We start from the raw sequence: 21,402 nt of genomic DNA on the forward strand, positions 1-21,402 counted from the left end.
GTTCCAATGCATATCTACACTTCTGAGATGAGTCAGTGATTTTCTTGTGCTTGAGCAGCACAGCCAGTGTGATGGATGAATTGCATAAAGTCTGTTGATAAGTATCACACCATCAGCCAGACCAACTTCAGCTGTCTTCTGTCCCTCGTTGTCTATTCCCACTATTTCATAGATTCTGCTCCCTCTTCTGGCCAGCAACATAATAAAGGAAATAATTTCCCCTTTTGAAATGTAATTTTGAGCATGGGGAGTTGAGAAATGGAAAAGAAACTTCATATTACTTTGGCAGGACAAAGAGATCTGAGCTGTGTATCCACTGCATTTCCATATTTGGATTTCTCTGTAACAAAGGCTTGCAGTATTTGTAGCAAAAGAAGCTAAAAAAATAATTACAGGTATTTTTGGTTACATTTTCAATTTACCGGGTATCTCTTTGGGGGAGGGCAGGAGAGAGGATGGGAAATGCAAGGAAAGAAATACCATTGATCAGCTTTGCTGTATCTATTCACTTCTCCCTCTCAGCACGATATTGGCTTTTCAAATTTGTGCAAAGGAATACTGCAGACCTAAAAAAGGAAGTGAGCAGAGATCCCATCTTTAGGAGTGGCAGACTTGCCAAAATAGGTTCAGATAATGCTATATTAGCTACAGCATGCAGAGCACATGCTCAAAAAGGCCAGTGTTTTCTCTGCTTCAGTAAGCAATATCCAAAAGGTGCGCCTCCAAAGCAGATACTGCAGTTTCTAACTATCTTTGGCTTTTTTCTGGTTCTCCACTCCTCTTGGAGCTAACCAACCACAGGCATTTGGGACAAAGGGCTTTCAAACATTTTTTGGCCGTTAAAGACGTCACCAAAAATTCAGCTAATGTAGAAGAAGGTACAAACTGCACTACACTGTACACCCAGGAGAGAAAAACGTTGCCTCTTTAACAACTTCCTTTGATGGAAGTTTCCTTAGGCCTCCCACAGTTGAACTTTGCCTGATGAAGCTCCCCAAAGCCGTGTCTGAGGCGGAGCAGAAAGGACAACTCAGTGACAGCACAGCTTGCCACCACGCGTGTGATGAATGGGCTTGCAACAGAAGCGATATTGGTTTTTACATGGAAAGGAAATTGCATTGAAACTCTCAGTGTATGGTTTTAGCCAAAGCATTGTCTGTACACACAATAATTCATTTGCTCAATAGACAGCAAAATAAAGAGATGATTCATTCAGCCTTCTCTAGCTGACAATTTTGTAAAATTTCAGATTTTACATCATGTTCATTTCCAGTTGACAATGTCTTACATATCTCGATTACCTTTCCTCAGAGAGTATATTGTAGCTTGTTGAACATCATTTACCCATTCTTTCCCTCATAAAGAGAGCAGAATCTTGATCCATAGCAGAAGACAGAACTGGTGTGGTCAGAACAGCAACCAAAGTTCACACCAGTCAGAACTGCACAAGGTGAACCTGGCTTAAGAACCAAAGCCCTTTTTAAGCAATAACTTCTAAATCTACTATTAGTAATGAACTTGAAGCACTATTGAGTACGAGAAAGCAGTATTCCTCTGGCAGCTGTACCAACTCTAAGGCTGGAGTCCTCTACAGGTCTCTGAGCTGCTGCTATTCAAACACTCGGGCCCGATTCTGCACTCCTTTGTTCAAGCACCAGTCCACGGGAGTGAAAGCTGGTCAGAGAAAAACGTGTGGGATCAGATTTTGTGATATGGCAAAAAAATTCCACTTTCCATGAAAGGAACCTTGTTTTCAAACACATTCCACAAGGTGAGCAGCTCTTTCAGCCCTTCTGCATTTAAGATGAGGCTTTTATTTTTTTTTTCCTTGAGAGTGGGGCTCACAGCCCCCAAGCTGCCTGTACCACGCATCACTGAGAGAGGATCCTTCTCTTACTGAAACAGCTACTCATTGAATAGTTCTTCATTATCTAAGAGACAGCCAGGAAATATTTAATAAATATATTACCCATTGCATCAAAATAAATATCATTTATAAAACATTCATTGTCTTTTGCTCATCATCATCATACAGTGTATATTAATGTCCCCAGTACAGATGAGATTTACAAACGTTTGCCTGAATTTTTCCCCTTAATGCATTCTCCCACTTACAATAATCATTGCATAAAATGCATAAAAACACAATGCAGCTTTATGCCACTGGCATATACCAAAGACGAAACTAAAGACCTTGTGAGAGTACAAAAAGTCTTCAGACAGGAGGAATGGCTTTAGGTGCGCCTTCAAGTGGCACTTGATCCAACTCAACTCTGCAGCATTTTAGAATTAGAGCCAATATTTACTTGAGAACTCAGAATTACTTAACCAAATAATAGAACATATAAAAGCAAGCTGACTTTTTGGGAAAAAAAATGTTTAATAATACAATGATAGTTGTAGTATCGTCCAGTAAAGGTGTATTGTAAAAATGTTCTGAATATTAATTTACCTCAGATTACTTTAGAGTTGTAAATACTTGCATTATATTGAGGTAGACAGTAAAAAAAAATTATTTTCTCCATTTTTAGCACAGAATTAAAATCTTGTAATAATATCTTTAGGAAATGATAATGTTAAGTAAGGATGAAATATTTGATTAATGCTTAATTCTGTACAACTCAAATATAAACTTTAAAAAATATTAGAAATTATAACATTTCGAGTGCATATCATGTTTTGTACCTTAAAAAAGAAATGCATGTTGTTCATCTCCATTTTGCACTTTTCAGTCTGTTTAAATAAACAAATATTTACAACTTTTACATGAACAACAGTGCATCCAAAGCAAAATGTGCATTTTAAATTAATGCTCCTGGTCGAGTCTTTTTATTAGCATTTTATATTATTATTCTCTTCTCTTTTTTATCTTTTTCCACAAGTTTGTAGCTCTGCAATACCAGATAAGCCAACAATTCTAGAAATCGGTGGGGAAAAGCTTGAAACTACAAACATTATAATTACATTAAGAAAGGGCTAGGCATAGTTTCGAAGTGCACTTTCCTCAGGTGAAGCCACAGCTGAGACCAAAGGTGGGAAAGAACCAGAAATCTTACATAAAACGCCTTTTCCAGCACAACATTTGCATATAATACTGCTGCAAATTGCGAGGGCCGCCGAGACACAGCTACCCAGAGACCTGGCCATGGCATCCTTGCACTCTTCGTGGGACCCGAAGCAGTTTCCTTTCCAAGCCACCCCGGCTGTGCTTTCTGTAACACTTCGCTCTTCACAGTTTGCTGTCTTAAAATAAAACCTAGCTGATAATTACAATCTTAAGCAACTCTCGGTTGTTTTTCTTTTTTTTTTCTCTCCTTTTCTCTTTTTCTTTTTTTCCCCTTGGGGAGAGAGAGGGAAGGGGGGGGCGTAGGCTATTTCTGGCTGGTAAGCTTGCAGGAATGTGAAAGAGAGAGGGCAGAAATGAAACAGCCCTCTTCAGAGCAACTTCAGAGAGAGGGATCAGTCTGCTCCCTCTCCCTCCCCCGACTCTTTTTGTACTTGGTAAATTGCCTTCACCTTTGGAGGGAGGAGGACAGATCGCCAGATAAACCCCGGGGGAGGAGAGGGGAGCGGGAAAGGGACCGGGCGGGGGCCTCGCCGCCTGCCCGGCCCGCTCGCCCTTCCCCGCGGGCAGCCGCGGGCCGACGCTGCCGTAGCCGCCGCCGCCACCGCGGGCAGCACGGCGGAGCTCCGGCGCCGCCGCCCGCCCTCCGCCGTGCCCTCCGCCCCAGCCGCGCTCGGCCGGCCGCGGGACGGGGGCCCCGCTCGCCGCTGCCGCCGCAGCTCCGCCAGACGCAGACCCGGCCGCCGCCGAGGGGCGTCCCGCCCGCTACCTGCAGCCGCAGGACTCCACCACCATGTCCTCGTACTGTTTGTACACCACGTTGTTGCCCGCGTCGATGTAGAGGATGCTGATGGGGGTCAGCTTGGTGGGGACGCAGCAGCTGGGCGGCGTGGAGCCGGGGTCCATGGAGTTCATGAGGGTCTGGATGATGGCGTGGTTTGTGGGCTCCAGGTGGGAGCGCAGCGGGAAGTCGCAGACGCCCTCGCAGTGGTGGGCCTCGTATTCCAGCGGGGCGATGATCCAGTCGTCCCAGCCCAGCTCCTTGAAGTTGACGTGCAGCGGCTTCTTGCTGCAGCGCAGCCGGGACTTCTTGCCGTGCCGCTTGCCGTGCCGGCTGGCGAAGGCGGTGCGGCGCTGGCGCCGGGCCGGCGGGCGGCGGGCAGCGGGCGGCGGGGGCGCGCCCAGCTCGGCGCGCAGCTCCCCGAGCAGGCTCCGCCGCCGGGCGCGGGTGAAGACCACCAGCAGCGCGCGCTCCTGCGGCGGCCGCGGCCGGCGCGCGAAGCCCAGGGCCCGCAGGTCGAGCCAGCGCCGCGGCCCGCGCTCCGCCGGGGCCCGCAGCTCCAGGCACAGCCGCTTCCAGGGCCGCTGCTCCAGCAGGCTCTGCCGCACGTCGAACACCTCCCAGCCGGCGGACGAGGCCGCCCGCGAGTCCAGGGCGCGGGAGTCCAGCGGTCGCGGCGAGAGGCAGGCGGAGAGCTGCACGTGCAGCCGGGCGGCGGGCGGCGGGCGGCCCTGGGGGGCCCGGCGGAACAGCCGCAGCTCGGCCCCCACGAGCTCCTCCGTCTCCGAGAGGGTCGACACATCAAACACATACTGCTGCCGCCTCAAGGGAGCGGGCGAGAGATCGTCTGCGAGATAAAAATAATTACAGTCAGTTGCGCTCGGGGGGATCTGCCGAGAGGTCTCTAAGGCGGGAAAGGGAGGGAGAACCGCCGGCTTGCCCGGCCGGGGCCGCTCCTGCCTGCCTTACCCCCCACCCCCAGCCGGACCGGGACCGGGGGAGGGTAGGGAGAGGAGAAAAGAGAAGGGAATAATACGGAAAGGAAAGGGAAGAATAGGGAAAGGAAAGGATGTATGGGAGAACCCGCACCAGACAGCTCTCCGGCACTAGAGGCAGACCCTGCTCCACGAACATCCTCTGCCTATCAGGCCCATACACACGTATCGGTGCTCCTCTGAGGAAAACCTGGACTTCTTTTTTGACACATCGGTGTACAAAGTGCAGAGCAGAAAGCAAACCAGATTCCCTTGAGCTGCTTTCCAATAAAATGTTTACAACCCAGCAAATACAAAAATTCCCAAAGCCCCTGTGTTTCCCCAGAAGCTAGTAAAGCTTGTGTAGATTTCTATAGTAAAAGTGTCACTGGGGCCTCTGTTCAGCAGCCCCTCGCCGCTTTTCCAAAATCAGCCCGCCCCAGGGGTAGAAACAGAGACTAAAGAAATATACACCCGCCTGTTATTTATCGATATCAAAGGTCATTGCGATTCCTAATCAGTATGTTTCACAACCTCGGCTCTACCTGACAGGTCTCTGGGAACCTCCTGCGGGGCAGGAGAGACAAGGAGATGATTTATGCAAACCAAAAACCTTCAGACGCGACACGGCGATGTAAAAAATCAATGCGGATTAGCGTGCAGTTAATCAGTGCGGATTAGCACACTCGACAGTCGCCCTGCGTCGCTGCGTGTTCCCCTAGACGTCAGCAGGGAGATGGAGCGTGGAGTGCAGCAGGGACAGCGGGAATTGCTGGGAAAAAGACCTGCCCCGCAGCCAGGCCAGGGGATCCTCCTGCGGAGCCTGGCTGCCTGCCGAGCGTGTCCCCCTCGCCCCGCGGGGAGCCGCCGTGGGAGGCCCCGCCGCCCGCCCGGACCGCGCCGCGCACCCACGCGGCCCCTCCGGCTGCGGGGCTGGGCCCCGCACACCTGCCCGGCTCCCGGAGCCAGCGGCCGGAGCATGGCCGCGATCCCCGCCTCGCCCGGCACCGTGGCACGAGGAGTCGGCAAGGAGAGGGAGTTCCCGAGCCGGAGCTTCCCCGCCTCCCAGGGGCTGCGCGCCGGCGGGAGCGATGCGGAAAAGGTCAGGCCTTTCGGCATCCCGGAAAAATTTGAACCCAGGCCTTTCGCATCCCTGCCTCCGCCTCCCACTTCAGGCTTGTCTGTTTTCTCGCGATGGGGCTTCTCCTTCCCAGCGAGGGGCGAGGGGCAGCCTGGTCGTGCATCCCGCTCAGGCAGTGCGGGAGGAGACTGAAAAAAACTCGAGCAAAGCCCGAAAAATGTCGTCACAGTCCAGGTGACGACAACAGCTGCTTTACTGAGCTGTGAAAATAAAAGTGAAACCCATCGGGAGCTGCCTAGAGGTGCTGGACAGTTTAATCAGCATTGCAATTACAGACCAGGATTCGGTCCATGAGTCTCCTGTGGGTTTTGGGGGAGCGTGGGGGTAGTTCTGTCCTCCGCAGGCACGGGCCGTGGGCTGAGGTTCACGTGGTTGCAGGAGGAGGGTCCAACAGCTCAGGAGATCTCTGATATCATTGCCTCCTCTTTCAAGGGGATCCTGGGAACTTCAGAGAAAAGCGGATGAGCCCTCGAGTAAGAAAGCGCAGGTCCTCCTCCTTCTTGTCCTCTTTCTCGTCGTCTTAGTAGTTTTTTTGTTGGGTTTTTTTTTTTTTTTTTGGGGGGGGGGTTTCCTGCATCCAACATCTGTCAGATACCCAGGCATCCGACAGGGCGCAGACCGATCTCCTGGCCCTGCCGAAATGCCTCTGAGCTTCGTTCAAGGGCTCCAGCGACTGTCGAGGAAACTAGATCAGCATCTTCCTCTGTGGTTTTCCCCAGCATCGGGATGTGGGCAGAGCCGGGCCTGGGCACGGATTGCCTTTTAATCGCTCTCGTTGCTTAGGTGATGGAGAGGCGGGTGTCACGCTTGGTTCCAGAGAGAGATGCTCGCTCTCCTTGATACTCCCAGTCTCCATGGGGTGGGGGTGAGGAGAGTGCTGCTGCCAGGCCACTGTCCCTCCGGAGCGGACAGTCCCACATACACTCCTCCTTGTCCTGTTCTTGACCAGCGCCACGGTCCTGGGGTCCCCCATATCTCTGGCGCGGTGCAGGAGCAAGGCAGCACTGCCCGACAGTCTTAGCTTTCAGGGAAAGGGCAGCCCTTTCCCGAGGGATGAGGGGACACGAAGGTGACAGCGCCTCTCCCCTTCCCGAGGAACCGTCATGCAGGTGACCTGTAGCCGTGCAGGAAATAATCCCATTGGAGGGTGACATCCAGGCATGCAGCTTAGACGGGAGGGAAGCAGAAAGAGGCTGAATTCCCCGCATGTCCACGCTGCTGAAAATGGGCTTTAAAGGATCTGCAGACCCTTGTCACCCGGAGGTGCTTGAGGAAACCATCTCCGGCACTGTGGGTGCCAAAAGGTTTGCTCAGGGGTGCTCCCCAAGCAGCATCTTTTGAGACTCCAGTTTGGCGAGGCTTTGGGGCGGCTGGTCCGGGTTGCTCGGTGGCATGGCACGCTGGCGACACGGCCGGTTTGCAGAGAAATGTGCCCCCGCTCAAGCGGATCTCTGGCACGGGTTACAGCAGCACCGAAACTCTGTGCTGGAAAAGTCCCACTGGCTCAGGCAGCTGCCGGCTCCCGTGCCTCTCTCGGGAGGGCAGGGAAAGGGGCAGGGCTGCCGGTTGTTTCAAATAAGCAGCTTTGAATCCGATCAGATAAACGCTATTTATTCACTCTTGTAACCTAATAATTCCAGATGAATACATAATCCTAAACCAGTACTGGCTCGCTCCCAGCGCAGTCGAGAGGGTGGGAAAAGCAGCGGAGGGCGGAGAGGGAAAGTGGGACCTCCGGAACCTCCACAAAACGGGGAAACACTGGTCTAGGTTGGGCACCCTTTGTTCCAGCGAAGCTGTTGCCTTCCCAGCACACAAAGAGCGGCAGCAGAGACGGCGTGGGGACACCCTGACTGTCCCTCTCTCTCCCTGTGAGCAATGCACAACGGATACGGGCTTGTCCTCTTCAGTTTTCCTTTAAACCCAAGGAGAGACTGGGGTAAAACCCGGGGTTTCTAACAGCCAACTCGAGATCTGCCTTTTTCTCAGGCCATCTGAAGCTGTCCTTACAGATATTCCCGTTACCGAAATACTTGGTGCGAACAGCAAAGTCATTCCAGCTGGGCTGGGGAAAGCCACATGGCAGAAAATGCACCGGGGAGGTGTGTTTATATTTCTAGCGTTAATGTAGATTAATGTTAGCTCCACAGTAAGTATTTGTTCTATTTCGAATCTCCATAGTTTATTCTTTTTTTTTTTTTTTTCGGGTGAAAATAAAATATTAGGAGCGGAAAGGAGGAACAGAAGGAGGGAGTAGGTCCATCTGGAATTTAAGAATGTGTCAGTGGCGGATGGGAGAGAGCAGCCCTACTCCGTTCTGCTCCTCGAGAGGTGCTCGGGCAGCGGCGTGCCCGGTGCTCCCGCGGGCAGGCCGGGCCGGGCCGGGCTGGGCCGGGCCGGGCTGGGCCGGGGGGCTGCGCCGGGCACCCGCCCGCCTTCCCCCACGCTTTCCTTCGCCGTGCGGTGGCTGCGGTTTCAGCATCTCCGAAGCTAAATGAATTACTGGGTTGGGACGTTTCCCTCAATTCCCTGTATGAAGCCTCTCCCGTTTCCCGGGTCGCTTTCTCGCCGCAGACTGGGCTTTGAGGAGAGACGGGGGTTAACGAAGGCTACACAAAGTTTCCCTTTTCATGGCAGATCAGGTACTGGGCTCCCAGCCAATTCATCAGGGCTCAGATCTTAACTTTACATCACTGCAAATTATACCCAAACCACATTCAAGAAGAATTTTCCCATTCCCAAATTCTCTTTCAAGCCATATTTAAACTCGCAAACCAAAAGCACATTTTCAGTTTAAAGACACTTTGCAGACACTCGTACAACAATAATCTGGAAATTAAAACATATATTGTCCCTAATTGCGAAGGTCTGCCCACGCGTTGTCTGCGGAGTCGCAAGGCTGACAGGTATTTCTTTCGGAGCATTACCCAAGCTGTGGAAACAAGGGGCTGACTCTCCATGTGTGGTATTTCTCCGGGTTTCAGTTCCACATCTCCCAGCGCCTGCCTCGCCGCGGTTTTTTATTACACCGAGTGATTAGATTTAAATGTATCGTTCACTTCGCTATCGAGTAACCGAGAAAGACCACACCTTCCTCGGACGAATTCCCAATCCTGCCAAAAAACACTAACTAGTTGTTGGAGTGCTGTTTCCTTTTTTTTTTTTTTCGTCTTTTTTTTTTTTTTTTCCTTTTTCCCTCTCATCGGAGCGGGGAGGCACTTGGCTATGATGTACTTTTGATCACCGCTGTACTGTACCTGCTCCGGGAAGGCTGCCTGCCTTTGCCCCACTCTCCTGCTCGCCGCCACCTCCCCGCTTGCCACGAGTGACTTTCGGCCCTCGGGCATTGAGGGATCGCTGCTACACCCGCGGGACACGTCCCGCAAGGCTCCGGGCCCTCGGCTGTCGGCATCGTCCCAGGAGATGCGCAGAGGCGGACGGGAGCTTCCTTGCGGGGTTTCTACCTGCTGTAACAGACCTTAACCCAGTATCTTTCCCTTTCCCCATTTGCGGTGCTTATGCTACCCAAAATACTTCGACGGAGGAGAAATAATTCCTCCGAAATTATTCGTGTTGAGAAAATCGGCCTGAATATTCCTAGAGCGAAGAAAGGAAGCGAAAATATTACTGAGAGATAAACGTGGAAGCCTAAGATACAGCAACAGAGCATACAGATATGGCCAAAACTAGCAAAGACTGAAACATCCCCTTTCGCTCATAAATCAGACTTCAGGCACTAAAAGACTCCTACCCTCAGTTTTAGATTGCCCTGAAATAGCAAAGAAAGGAGTGTTTTCTCCGATCGACCGTTTTGGGGTTTTTTTCTACTGTGAAGGGAAGAGGTAAATAAGGAGGGCGAGGCGCCCCGCTGCCGTGCCCAGCACCGAGCGGCCCTGGCCTGCGCCGGATTTTCTCCCCGCGGGCCACTCGGCTGCCGGTTGGGGCCAGCCCAGCTGCGGCACTGCATCTCCCCGCGGGCGGCGGAAACTTCACAGCTCCGAGGCGGAGACCTTGGACCTCCGTCCCCCACGTGTCCCCCCCAACAAAAAAAAAAAAAATAAAACAAACCCAAAAAATTGCAACCTCTTAGCAAGTCCTGCAGGAGTGTTTCTGGATTAAAAAAAAAAAAATACTAATAATAACGAACAAAATCAGGACCAGGTCCGAACTGAGCCTCCGGAATAGTTTGATTTGCGTTAATTACTCGTCCTGTTAGCAGAGCGGTTCCGCGGCAGCGCATCGCCCCGCCGAGCTGCCTGATCTGCGGAGCTCCCGGCGCCGCTTCCCCGGACCGCCCTCCCGTGCGCGAGCCCCCACTCCTTCTCCAGGGACAACAAACAAACGAAAGATAAAACTAAAAAATACTCCCCCCGCCGACAGCCCCTAGTTTCACTGGGAAGCGGCGAGAGGTGCAGCCGCAGCCGCCGAAGGGACGCTGCGCTCTGCTCCGCCCGCTCCCTGACCCCGCGCTCCGCTCCCTCCCGCAGCTCCCGCGGCGCGGGGGGCAAAACACCAACCCCCGAAACACCTCCCGGCACGGGCAGCGCGGAGCCGCCGCCGCGCCCCGCCCGCCGCCGCGACACCGGCTCCCCGCGAGCAGAGGCCCCGCCGGGCCGGGCCGGGCTGGGTCGGGCCGGGCCGGGCCGCTCGTTCCTTTCCCGAGTGCTCTGCGGGGATGAGGAGCGGCAGCTCGCTGCCGCGCTCCGGCCGTCTGGTCTGCATTAGTGTTTTTATAAGGGGCTCAAACAAATCGAATACAAGGTCACCAAATAATTAACAGTTGTGAATTCCCTCCTTTCCCATTAAAATACTTCCCTGTTTATATTTCATTTTCCTTCTGCCAACGACAACACTGCTTGGGCAAAGGCGCTGCACAGATTACACTACATTGCAGCTTTCGGTCCACCCAGAAACCCGCTGTTTTGCATAAATATGTTGTACTAGATGAACTTCAAGTGAGATTTACACTCTTTTCTTCTGCCAAATGCACAGCCGGGCCATTTTCAGTTTCTGCACACGGGATCCCCCTTTCGTCCTAGCCGTCTATTCACCACCCTCACGACCCTCATGGCAAGAGCAAAATAACGATGTTAGGATCCCTGCCCATCCGAATCAGCTGCCTCCCAGCTGGAACGCGAAACTGCATAAAGAAAACGGGGAGGGAAAAAAGGGAGACGATCTTGACCTATTTCGATGTCTCCGTCCCTTAGGCGCGGACCGCAGCATTTCGTATGCGGGAGCCCTGCCTTGGTGCCGGTGCTGCGGGCTCTGCAGACACAAAAGGGTGAGGCAAGGGGCACTCGCAGTAGCCGACCCTCGTGGGAAGCCCTTCCCACGGAGATCCTTTCCAAAATCGTGCTCCTTCGCACTCCAACTTTCTTTTTTGTTTTCGATTTGTTCCCAGCCATGCCGCGTTTCTTGCTAGCTGTGGGATTGCTTGTTTATAACTCCCTTCTCCAGCTCCCTCTCGCTCTCTCTTTTTTTTTTTTTTTTTTTTCTTCCCCTCCTAATTGTCCTGCCTTACTGTGGAGCTCCAATGCTGGGGGTCCTGAGGCCAGTGAGAGCACCATCTGCGTTTTAATGAGTTACTTCATGTGCCAACAGTAATTTTCCTACATTCAGCTAGGTCCTGTCTGATCTTGCGACCGTAACAAGGGGGAGCGAGTGGGGGGCGGTAGGGGGTGGAGAAGGGGGAATCGCAAACCCTTTCCCCCCTTTCTCCTCTCTTTTTCTATCGGCGGGGGAAAACATTATATATGTTGTGAGCAGTAGTGAGTCTTCACTCCCTCTCGCGCTACCCTGAAAACGATCTTATTAGCTTCAAACGGGGAAGGGAAGAAGCGAAGCAACGGGAAGCGGCTGTCGGTGTCTGCCCCGAAGCGCTCTGCCCCGCAGACTCGGAGGGCGGTGGGACGGGCGGCTCGGGGCTGCTGCGGCCGGGAGCTGCTGCCGGTCAGAGCCGAGCTCCGGGCAGCCCCGCCGGACACGCCGGCACAGCAGCCCGCCTCGTACGGGAAGGGTATTTCTCGGCAGGATTAAAAGTTGCTTCGCGCTCCTCTGCGGGCTGCTGTCCCCCCGAAATGCTGCCATGCAGGATGGCGTGCGGCAGGTGGGACGGCCACCGCCATATCCCCCACGGAGCTGCCGCTTAGGTAAAGAGCAGCCCATCTAATTGGGTCAATTTGGGCGGCTATACTGTCTGCAAATGAAGTGACAGAAAATCTGCCCCCCCTTCCCCGCTTTCCCTGAGCAAAGACTGTTCATCATCAGCACAACTCCAGCTCGCCAATTAACTGGGCTAGGAGCCCACGGGGAGGTGGGCAGTAAAATAGCTACCACTTCAGAGGAACGGAAGCTCTCTTGAAGTTTTTTGGTGATGTGCCATCGGCTGGTCCACTTCATTATGGGAGACTAGACAATATTTGATATGTTATGACATGAACACTCAATTAGATCACTGAGTTGAAATACTCCAATCAGTGGCTTGATGCTAAGCAACCCTCAGAAGGTCCAGCAGAAGGTCACAGCCTGTGACACATCAAATCAAAATCAATGGGGAAAAGTGAGGCTTTTCCTTAATCAAACCAGGACTTCTGTTAGCAAATCACTTTCCCCGGAGTAGAATCTCACATGCAGCCAGATGAGCTAAATTTGTTAAATTAACTGTCTTTCTTCTGGTTTTCAAGAATAAGATGATATCGAGTGCGGCTCAATTTCCTGCGGCTCGCAGAATTAGCACCCCGTTTCCTCTCCGTCAGGGGGAGCGGTCCAGCTCCTTTCTGACGGCTGAATTTTCGAAACCGTGTTTCTAGGAAGCGGGTCCTCTTGCCCCCACCCCCGCTTTTAACAGCGACGAAGAAAACAACCCCCATAAGGCGAAAGCGGACAGCAAAACCCCTTGCCCCTTTCCCCTCGAAAACGATTGCGGACGTCCGACCGCGAAGGGCACATACTGTGGGCGCTCGCACGCGTCCTCCGGAGCCCAGAGAGACGCGACGGGCACCGAGGGAGGAGGCGAAGAGCCCCGCCGAGCTCCGCCGCGGAAAGAACTCCCCGGAGCCAGGGGTAGCAATGGGGCAAGGGGCTGAGCCTTGGGTGCCGTGGGCGGGGAGAAGTTTCCGGCTCGGGGAGGCGGTGAAAGGGCTCGGTTTGGGTTCGATTCGATTTGGTTTGGGGCGATCGGCTTCTGCAGCTCCAGGGAGCCGTGGGATTTTCCCGGCGCTGTGTTTTGCCCTAAAACGGCTGGGACACGGCGGGAGGGAGGCGAGCTGCCCCGGCTCCCGGTGCTGCCAGCCACCGGCAGGTACACCAGTGCCCGAGGAGGCGCGGACGGAGGGGAGGGTCTTCAGATGTGGGAGAGGGGGAGGAACGAAAGCGCAACCTTCATTAAGAACCTGTTAATTAGTCTGTTCTTAATGGCTTACAACCAGGGAAACGAAAAAAGGGGGGGATGAAAGGGGCAGGGGGGCGTTTTTATGAAAGGGAGATTTTACTCCGGATCGACGAGAAATGTGCACCCGCGGCCCCCGGTACGAGCGATACGACGACGAGAGAAAAGCCCCGGAGGGCCCCGGCCGGGGCTGCAGGTCACGGAGGGGGCCCGGGAGCCCCGCGGCACCGATGCTGCCCGGGAAGCTCTGTGGCCCGGGGTAGCGGGCCCCGCTGCCTATTCCGGCCCGGGGGTGCGTGAGGACCAACCCCGTACACAGCTCAAAGCATGCGGCCCCGAGCAGACGTCAGGTCCGGCCGCCCCTCGCTGAGTCCCGGTACCGAGCGGTACCTGGGCTGCACGCTGCCCCCCCGCAAGGGGAGCCGGAGGGTCCCAGTCCCTGCGCTTTCGGAAGGGACCGGGGCTCTTCCAGGTAACCCCGATAACGCGACCCGAGGCGAGAGCAGCTTCAGGCAGATGTTTGCCTTCGGTCACTTAAAACTTTCTTTTTGCCGTGCAGCCGCGTCGATAAGAGCCACACTTTCTCCGGAGGGTGGAAAGAAACCAGAAGAGCGATATTTAATTCTTTTTTTTTCAAGGTTGAATTTACACCGAAATTCCGCCTGCAAAGCTGGGGCGTGTTTTCCACCACCCCATGACGATTCGGGGAGGAACACTCGTGCTTCTCGCACGCAGCACTTAGGGCTGCCTCGGCTCGGGTTCAGCGCCGCGGGGCCGTTTGCTTTAAAATAAAACACTGCGACTCCCAATTTACCGAGAGATCTGCACTTGTCTGCAATACGGGGGCGGGGAAGAGCACCGGTGACCACTGCAGCGCGCTCCCACCTCCCCAGCACCAGGCTCCGCGGGACGGCAGCCTCGTACCGCGGAGCGCAGCGGGAAGGGGCACCCGCAGCCCCGGGGGGACCGTGAGGGGCGTGGGGGGGCAGAACTTACCTCGTCCCCTGTCTACAAAACTAGTGATGGTGTTGGCGGATTTGGACGACTGAAAAAAGCTGGCGTTGATGCCCAGTTTCTCCGCGATAGAGTAAGTCCTGAACAGAGACAGCATGTACTCGTGGGGTTCCGCCCGTGGGAGCGCCCGGTCCATGGCGTGTCCCCCTTGCCGCGGGCGGTTTTCCCGTGGGGACCGCGGCACTCTGCGGCTGCGACCACCTTTGGAGGAGGCGGCGAGCTCCGAGGAGGCAGGGAGGGAAGCCGGGAGGCAGCAAGGTAAATCCCAGAGGAGGCTGGCGAGCAAGGCGGCGGAGAGCAGGGCCCGGCGTGCATTCATAGCGAGAGGCGGTGGTGGGGAGGAAGAGGAGGGCGGCCCGACGTGCGGCTCCGGCGGCCCACGGAGCGGCGCGGGGACTGCGCGGCGGCGTGGCGCGGAGCGGCGACTGCACCCGGGCGGGCTCGGCCCGCAGCCGCCCGCCCCGCCCCGTGGGTACCGCCCCGCCGCGCACCGCCCTGTGGGGGCACCCAGCCCGCCCCCGCGGGGCGGTCCGCGGCGGGGCGGGACACCCCGTGGTCGGGCGCTTGGGGGTCCCTTTGCTCCCTCCCCGCTGTGCTCTCCACGCGGGAAGCGGACGCTAGGGCCGGAGAGAGATGCAGCGCGTCTTGCTGCCACCTCTCGGGTACCGCTTCTCATCAACCCAGCGGTGCTGTCATCTGTTCAGGTGCCTCACAGGTTCTCCGGGTTTGAGTGTGGCCAGATTCGTGTGATGGTAATGATTTTACTTGAGGGTCTTTGTATTCCCGTGGCTACGTGCCCGAAAAATAAGCACAAAACAGGGGTCTTGTAAGAAGGAGAATTTGGTGGCAAGTGAGGGTCTCACCTTGGGATGTGCCAGCTAGCAGCCTTGAGGCTGGCCCTGACATCCATTAGAGAAGGAAGGGAAAGCATAGGAAGAGCCAGAGCCATTCTTGTCTCAAAATCTTTAAAGCAGCCACCAAGAGGGGACTAGCCCAAATGAAGCACAGTGCCAGGCTGGGGCCTGGCAAAAAGCAGCACTGGACACTACTGGACAGTCAGCGCTGTCAAGATAATCAGAGTAGCCTAGGGCAGGCAGGAAAGATTCCTCAAAGCAGAGCACATATTTGCCTGGTCATGCAAAAGACAGCAGTGGAGCAGAAGTATGAGAATTCAGAAATTCACCCACCCCTTTTCATTTGGCTTTTCCGAAGTGCATCCTTCAGCATAAAACTGGTGTCAGTTCTCCAATGGTTTCATCCAACCACCTGTCTAGGGTTCACAGCCATGACAAAGCACAGAAACGTGCTTGTATTACTCCACCTGTCCTGATCACTACTTTCTTCTCCTTCACCTTCTCATCCTCCTGCCTGAACCATGGCACTGCTGCTGCAGGCAGCCACAAACCACCCTCCTCCACTTCCCCATGTGGCTTTCCGCTGCCCTGTGCTGAGCGTTCCTCCTTTCCTGTCCTGATCTCCCATTCTTCCTACCTCTCCTATCTGCCCCAGCTCTGCCACTGGTGGATTTCCCTCTAATTCCAATAAGAGGTCACATGTGTTTAGCTATGAAAGCTTGGTTCACAGTAAATAAAGGGAATCTGAGATCTCTGACCATGCTCCTCCATCAGCTGCCATTCTTCATGCAGTCATACACTGGACTTGTGGACTTGTCTTTTTCTTCCCCGTTCTCATTTTCCCCTAAGAGAGCACAGCTCATGCCTGGGCTTTTGGCACCACTCTCAGTGCAACACAGGATCAGTGGGATGAGGCAGACCCTGACAGGGCATATGAAGCAGGCTTCTAGCCTAGCACATCCTAGTTTGCCTGTAGGGTGCTTAGTCCCACTGTGTTCCCCATCTCCTACAGAGATATGTTAGGGACTATGAGGAACACCAGGGGAACATTCAAAGCAAGTGACAAGCTCAGGTTCCAAGGGAGCCACGCTGCATCTCTACTAGAAACAAAGATAATTCCAAGACAGGAGCTCACACTATCCTCCAGCCCTCCATACACGGCTTAGAGAGGTCCCTGGTGTAGTTTTGGCCCATGCCAACTAGCATTTTCCCAGCCTATACCCAGGTCTGTTACAAGTTGTGGCTTGTGCCAGGGGCTGTCCCTAGATGACCTTTTGGATGTGCCCATGTGGATGTGGGACACATCATACAGCTGGGATTAGAGAAAGGGGCCCATCATTGCCTTGGCTTCTTTTTAGCACGATAGATGTACTGCGAGGTGCTGGCAGATGAACTGTGAAGAGACAGGGCTACAAATGTATCAGTGACAGTGCAGAAATGAGGCAAGTGTTCTGCAAAACCATTTCCCACTTCATTCTGTCCCATTTCTTCGCCCCCTTTTATTTACTGTGCTTTCACTCCTCCTGTGTATCCTCTGGCTTCACTGACACCCTTCTGACCACTACCCTCCCTTTTCATCATCTGCTTTCTGCACTGGGAGCGTCCCCCCTCCTCCTGTCCCTTTGGCTTCTCTTTTCTGATGCCTCACTTTTGTTGCTTCTGCTCCCCTTTGCCACTCCCATCCTTTCTGCTTTGTACTTAGCATTTTGGCTATTTTTTTCTCACCATGACCCAGTTCCTTCCGGAGCCTTATCATCACTTTTTTGTTTCCTTCTGCCCCTTTTGTGTCCTATTCACTTATTCCATGCTCCTGCTGGCTATCTCCAATCAGCTGCCCAGCTCCAGTTTCTCCTCCGTCAACTTCTGCCCAACCCTAGCCCCGCAGGCTCTTTCTTTTCTCTCCTGCTGTATTTCATTGTCCTGTTTTTCTTTTCTGATATTGTTCCCACTTCCCACATCCCCTCCTTGTGGTCCCAAATGCTGCTGCTGCACGGCTGCCCTTTCCCACTCTCACTCTGCTGGTTTCCAGGGTCCCCTCTGGTGCTCCCGGAGTGTCTGTTCCCTTCCTGCCTTTGTCTCTTGGTCTGTCTCTCCTCTTCCCTCTTTGTTCTCGGCTTTTTCCTCCCTTGGCCTCCTCCTCTCCCAAGGGGAGGTGGTTTCATGCTAATGCAAAGCTGCAAGGTCTCAAGAGGAACTTCCATCAGCCTGATTTAATTTCTACCTGCTGCTTTTGCATGTTTTAACGCATTCTCTAAAACTGACTTGGATGGCTGCTTTGCACTGTCACTTCTTTATCAAGGGCCTGACCTGAAGCCCTCTGCAGCCAACAGGGCCTTTCCTCTGGCTCTTGGGACCTTTGAGGCAGTGTGGAGGCTGAGGCCCTGCTGAGGCAGATGCCCCCCATAGCACCCCAAAGCTGTTGCTTAGCGGGTGAGAGTGCACACAGGTAGCAGTGCCAGCCATCAACAGGCAGTGCTGCTTTCCAGCCTGTTTCTCAAAGCTTTAGGTGGCTCAGGGTTGTCCCCGTGCCACTTTGGAATACAATGCCATTGTCCAATACAGCTAATTGCCAAGGCAGTCACTTAAGGGAATGACAGAGCACGGAACTGTGGGGTTGTAACAGTTGTGGTGCCTCATGGAGCAACACAGTCAGGTCACTGAGAGGAACTTGAATATATTGAGCCGTCTTAAGAAGCTTTGGTTTTGATTGTCCCTGAGAAAAGTGTGTGGAACTGGACCTGAGAACTGCAAGCAGGAGTGGGCACTTTGTGGGGCAGAATGAATCAGTGCCTGTGAGACACTTGAGATCCCTGCTTCAGTGCATGGCAAAGAGTGAAATAATGGCAGCAACAATAAAAAGAGTAAAATAATAGCAGCCACCAGAAAAGAAGAATAGTGTTTAAAAAACTTGTTTCCTTTCTGGTTTTCTCAACAATAAAACTTGGCCAGATTTCAGTTTATAATTGCATTATACATATTTTGTAACATTTCTTTTTAAATTTCAAATAAGTTTCTCAGAACTAAAGCAATTTGGAGACTGCAAAAATGCAGTTTTTAAAACTAGTTTCATTAATTTGCTTGCACTAGCACACATCCCATCTTTCACATTTTTTCTTTCTGTGAATTTGTTATTCTGGAGAAAAGTATAAATGAATGGAGACAAATTTAAAAGTCAGGAAGCAGTCCAAATCAAGTGCAATTTCTTTCATCTGGAAGTGTAATGGAAATTTCTCTTGCTATAACCATAACATGACTGGCCATGTTGAGGAAGAATGACAGAGGTTAAAATTCATCCCTGAAAGGTGCTCAAGCTAAGACATAAGCATCAGTCATTTCACCTCTGGTTTGTGGTATTTTGTAAGACTTTCTGTGGGACATAAGGGATATGAGTAAAGAGTTGATCAGTTTGTAGACATTCCCCCTTAAGTATTTTTTTTTCTTCAAGCATCATCTAGGTTGATGCTTGCTTTAACATGAACGATCCGTTGTAGGATTTTTATTTCTGTGAACAAAAATAATTTTTTATTAGGATGACTAGAAAATGTACCCCCTCAAACTATGGGTTTCCCCCACTTTAGCACAATAGGCTCCAAAAAGGCTGTGGTTACACCACATAATCAGGAGGCAGGGATTCCTACCAGCACAGCAGTTAGCACATTTTCCAAAATGCCCATGTAGTCCATATGTGCTGGTTTTCAGAAAAACACCAGCCTCCACAAGCCTTGGATTTGAAAATGAGAATTTTTTTTCCAAAGGCCCTGGTTCTGAGGCATTAAATTCTTACTCTTTTAGCCTCAGCATTTTTAGCACCTCTAATCTTTTCTGCAGTGCTCCTGAAAAGGTTGGTTGTCAGTGCTTCACACTGTCAGAAATATTTCTTTTTCAGTAGCTATATTTTGGCTCAGGAGTTGTTTGCCCTTCCCCACATGGATCTTCTCTTATGGATAATGGGTCAGATCCTCTCCCTGCCTCCCTCCCAGCTGAGCTGCCCTGCTCTTGTCTGAGAGTACCTTTTGAGATGGAGCACCAAGCCCCTTCTCTGCTGCCCTCATTCTGAACCATCACATTAGCCAACTTATTTTCCTTTACACAGAAAACCATCCTTTTTTCCTAAACATATTTATTTCAGCATGCCCCATCTCCAAACCACAACATAAACCTCAAAAGTCTATGGAGATCAAGATTTTTAATTGCCCAAACTATGGTGTGTGAACTAACAGCAGACAAAGGAGCATACCCAAATAAATAGGGTTGCTTTAGGAGTCTGAAGAACCTCCTGCATTGTGGTCCTCCAAAGAAATTCCTGTTTCACTTTCCAAGCATCCCACGAGGGATCTGCACCTCTCCCAGCACTCCACAGCCTGCAGAGCTCTTCCAGATGAGTCCCCCCATGTTCCAGCTCAGTGGAGGCTTGTGCAGCCCCACAGCATAGGGACAGGCTTTCCCATTTCTCTGCCTTTTGCTCCTGCTTTTGGTGGTTTGTCTTTTCACAAGAAAAGTCGGGAGAAGGAGCAGGGCTGAGCCTATGCATCACTGTTACTTTTTGCAGTGTTTTATTTTGCCACAAAACAGTGGCAACTTTGCTTCTCTGCAAGCTCTCTGCATTTTTGTCACTGTCTTAGATTAGAACCACATTGTCTCTCACTCACAGTTAAAAACTTAATACATGGACGTGAAGAGTGAAGCCACTCCTGCATTCTTGGTACATCAAAACACATCCTGACATCAGGAAAACAAATTGCAGCCTATAGATCAGGAGGAAGAGAAGAACTTTGCAACAGTGATTCTGCTTTCATTTGCTGTGGTGTAGAAAATTAAAATTATGTAGGAAATTGTTTTTCCTGCTTAGGATAGATTTGATTTTGAAAAATTACTGCTACCTTTGTAAACATTAAAATAGACGCAATAAAGATGTGAAATTTCACACAGGGGATCCACAATGTTTGTATAATTATAAGCATATGGTTACTTTACACGAAGTCTCTGTTATACTTTTATTTACTAGTGCTTGGGGAAAACAGAGGTTCTCAAATTCAGTGTTTATTTACATGTATAGGGAATGTCACAGTCTCCATTAACCTGTCATAATCTGTATTTCTGTCTTGGAACTTCAGCTATATAAACCAAACCCCCACTCACACCATAGTTTCTAATTTGTTCAGCTTCTCTGCTTAATCAGACAATTTCTGTAATTTCTAAAGAATGTATATCCTGCTGCTGGTGGCAGGATGAGAACTGCTTGCCACCTCAGTGCCTGCTTATTTCAGCTCTTGAGGGGGTAAAAGTGAAAGCTGTTGCCTCGATGCAGTTTTCTTTGTTCTGAGGAATTTTGTGGGACTTTAATTTGTTGTTTTCTCTTTAGTCTGAATTTCTGTGAGACTATGAACCAGCCCTGGAGGATACTCAGCATTTTTTCTTTGATAGCCACAATTCCTAATTTTTTAGGACACAAAAGGAACTCAGATCCAGCAGGATTCAGCCCTCAATTTGTGGGCTGAATTACATTATTTTTTGTCTTTTATACTGAATGGCCATATGCCTAGGGCTGTTCTTTGCTTCAGGAAGTGTGGGAGCTCATATATGCACAGTAACTTCACATTTTAGAAAAAAGGTGACATAATTTGCAGATTTTTTTTTTTCATTTTTCCCTTCTATGTAAGAATACATATAGTTCTGATAAGCTAGATTTAACTGTGCATTTGGGGTTTTTTGGGGGGAATACCTCAGCTCAGACTTCCATCTTTGGCTTCACTCAAGCTAGTGCTATTAAATGATGCTTGCTGTTATGAATGATCAGAACCATGCATTCTAACTGGAGAGGGACAGGGACAGGGACATAGAGGAAATTCCTTTCAAAAGAAGATGAAGGAGCCTATTCAACTGTTGCATCACTGCAGTCTGGCCTAACAGCACAAATAAATTTATTTGCATCCTTTTATTTTACAATTCCTTTCTCACCCATCTCTTTTTCCTTCATGTCCCTCTTGTCACTTCAGCACTGCATGGGCACGTGGAGCATGGCAGCTGGGTTTTCTCACAGACCCTGAGATGACTTCAAGATGACTTGGTGGGGGGAAAATGAGCACTTATGTGACACCTCAGAGGTGTGGGTACCAATCTCATCCCTACTCACACTACCTCAGGAGTGTCATCATGTGTCTCCTCACTGTTGTTTCTGCCTATT

At 51.7% G+C, this 21,402-nt stretch overlaps 1 protein-coding gene across 1 annotated transcript; it reads right to left on the reverse strand.

Annotated features, from left to right (window-relative positions):
- Positions 1-1,313: 1,313 nt before the first annotated feature.
- GDF6 (growth differentiation factor 6) lies at positions 1,314-14,750 on the reverse strand. Its single transcript, XM_030227815.2, has 2 exons — positions 14,347-14,750; positions 1,314-4,692 (listed from the first exon to the last, which is right to left on the reverse strand). Exons 1-2 carry the CDS (start codon positions 14,681-14,683, stop codon positions 3,830-3,832), a joined length of 1,200 nt encoding a protein of 399 aa, XP_030083675.2. The 5' UTR covers positions 14,684-14,750; the 3' UTR covers positions 1,314-3,829.
- Positions 14,751-21,402: the final 6,652 nt, after the last annotated feature.

Source organism: Serinus canaria, chromosome 2, assembly GCF_022539315.1.
Source record: "Serinus canaria isolate serCan28SL12 chromosome 2, serCan2020, whole genome shotgun sequence".
Taxonomy (NCBI): Eukaryota; Metazoa; Chordata; class Aves; order Passeriformes; family Fringillidae; genus Serinus; species Serinus canaria.

Bases quoted from the DNA above. Each gene is read 5' to 3' on its own strand.
- GDF6 (XM_030227815.2), bottom strand. From the start codon at position 14,683: ATGAATGCACGCCGGGCCCTGCTCTCCGCCGCCTTGCTCGCCAGCCTC. The intron at 4,693-14,346 runs GTAAGTTCTGCC...TTTATCTCGCAG, and splicing joins TTTTGTAGACAGGGGACGAG to ACGATCTCTCGCCCGCTCCC.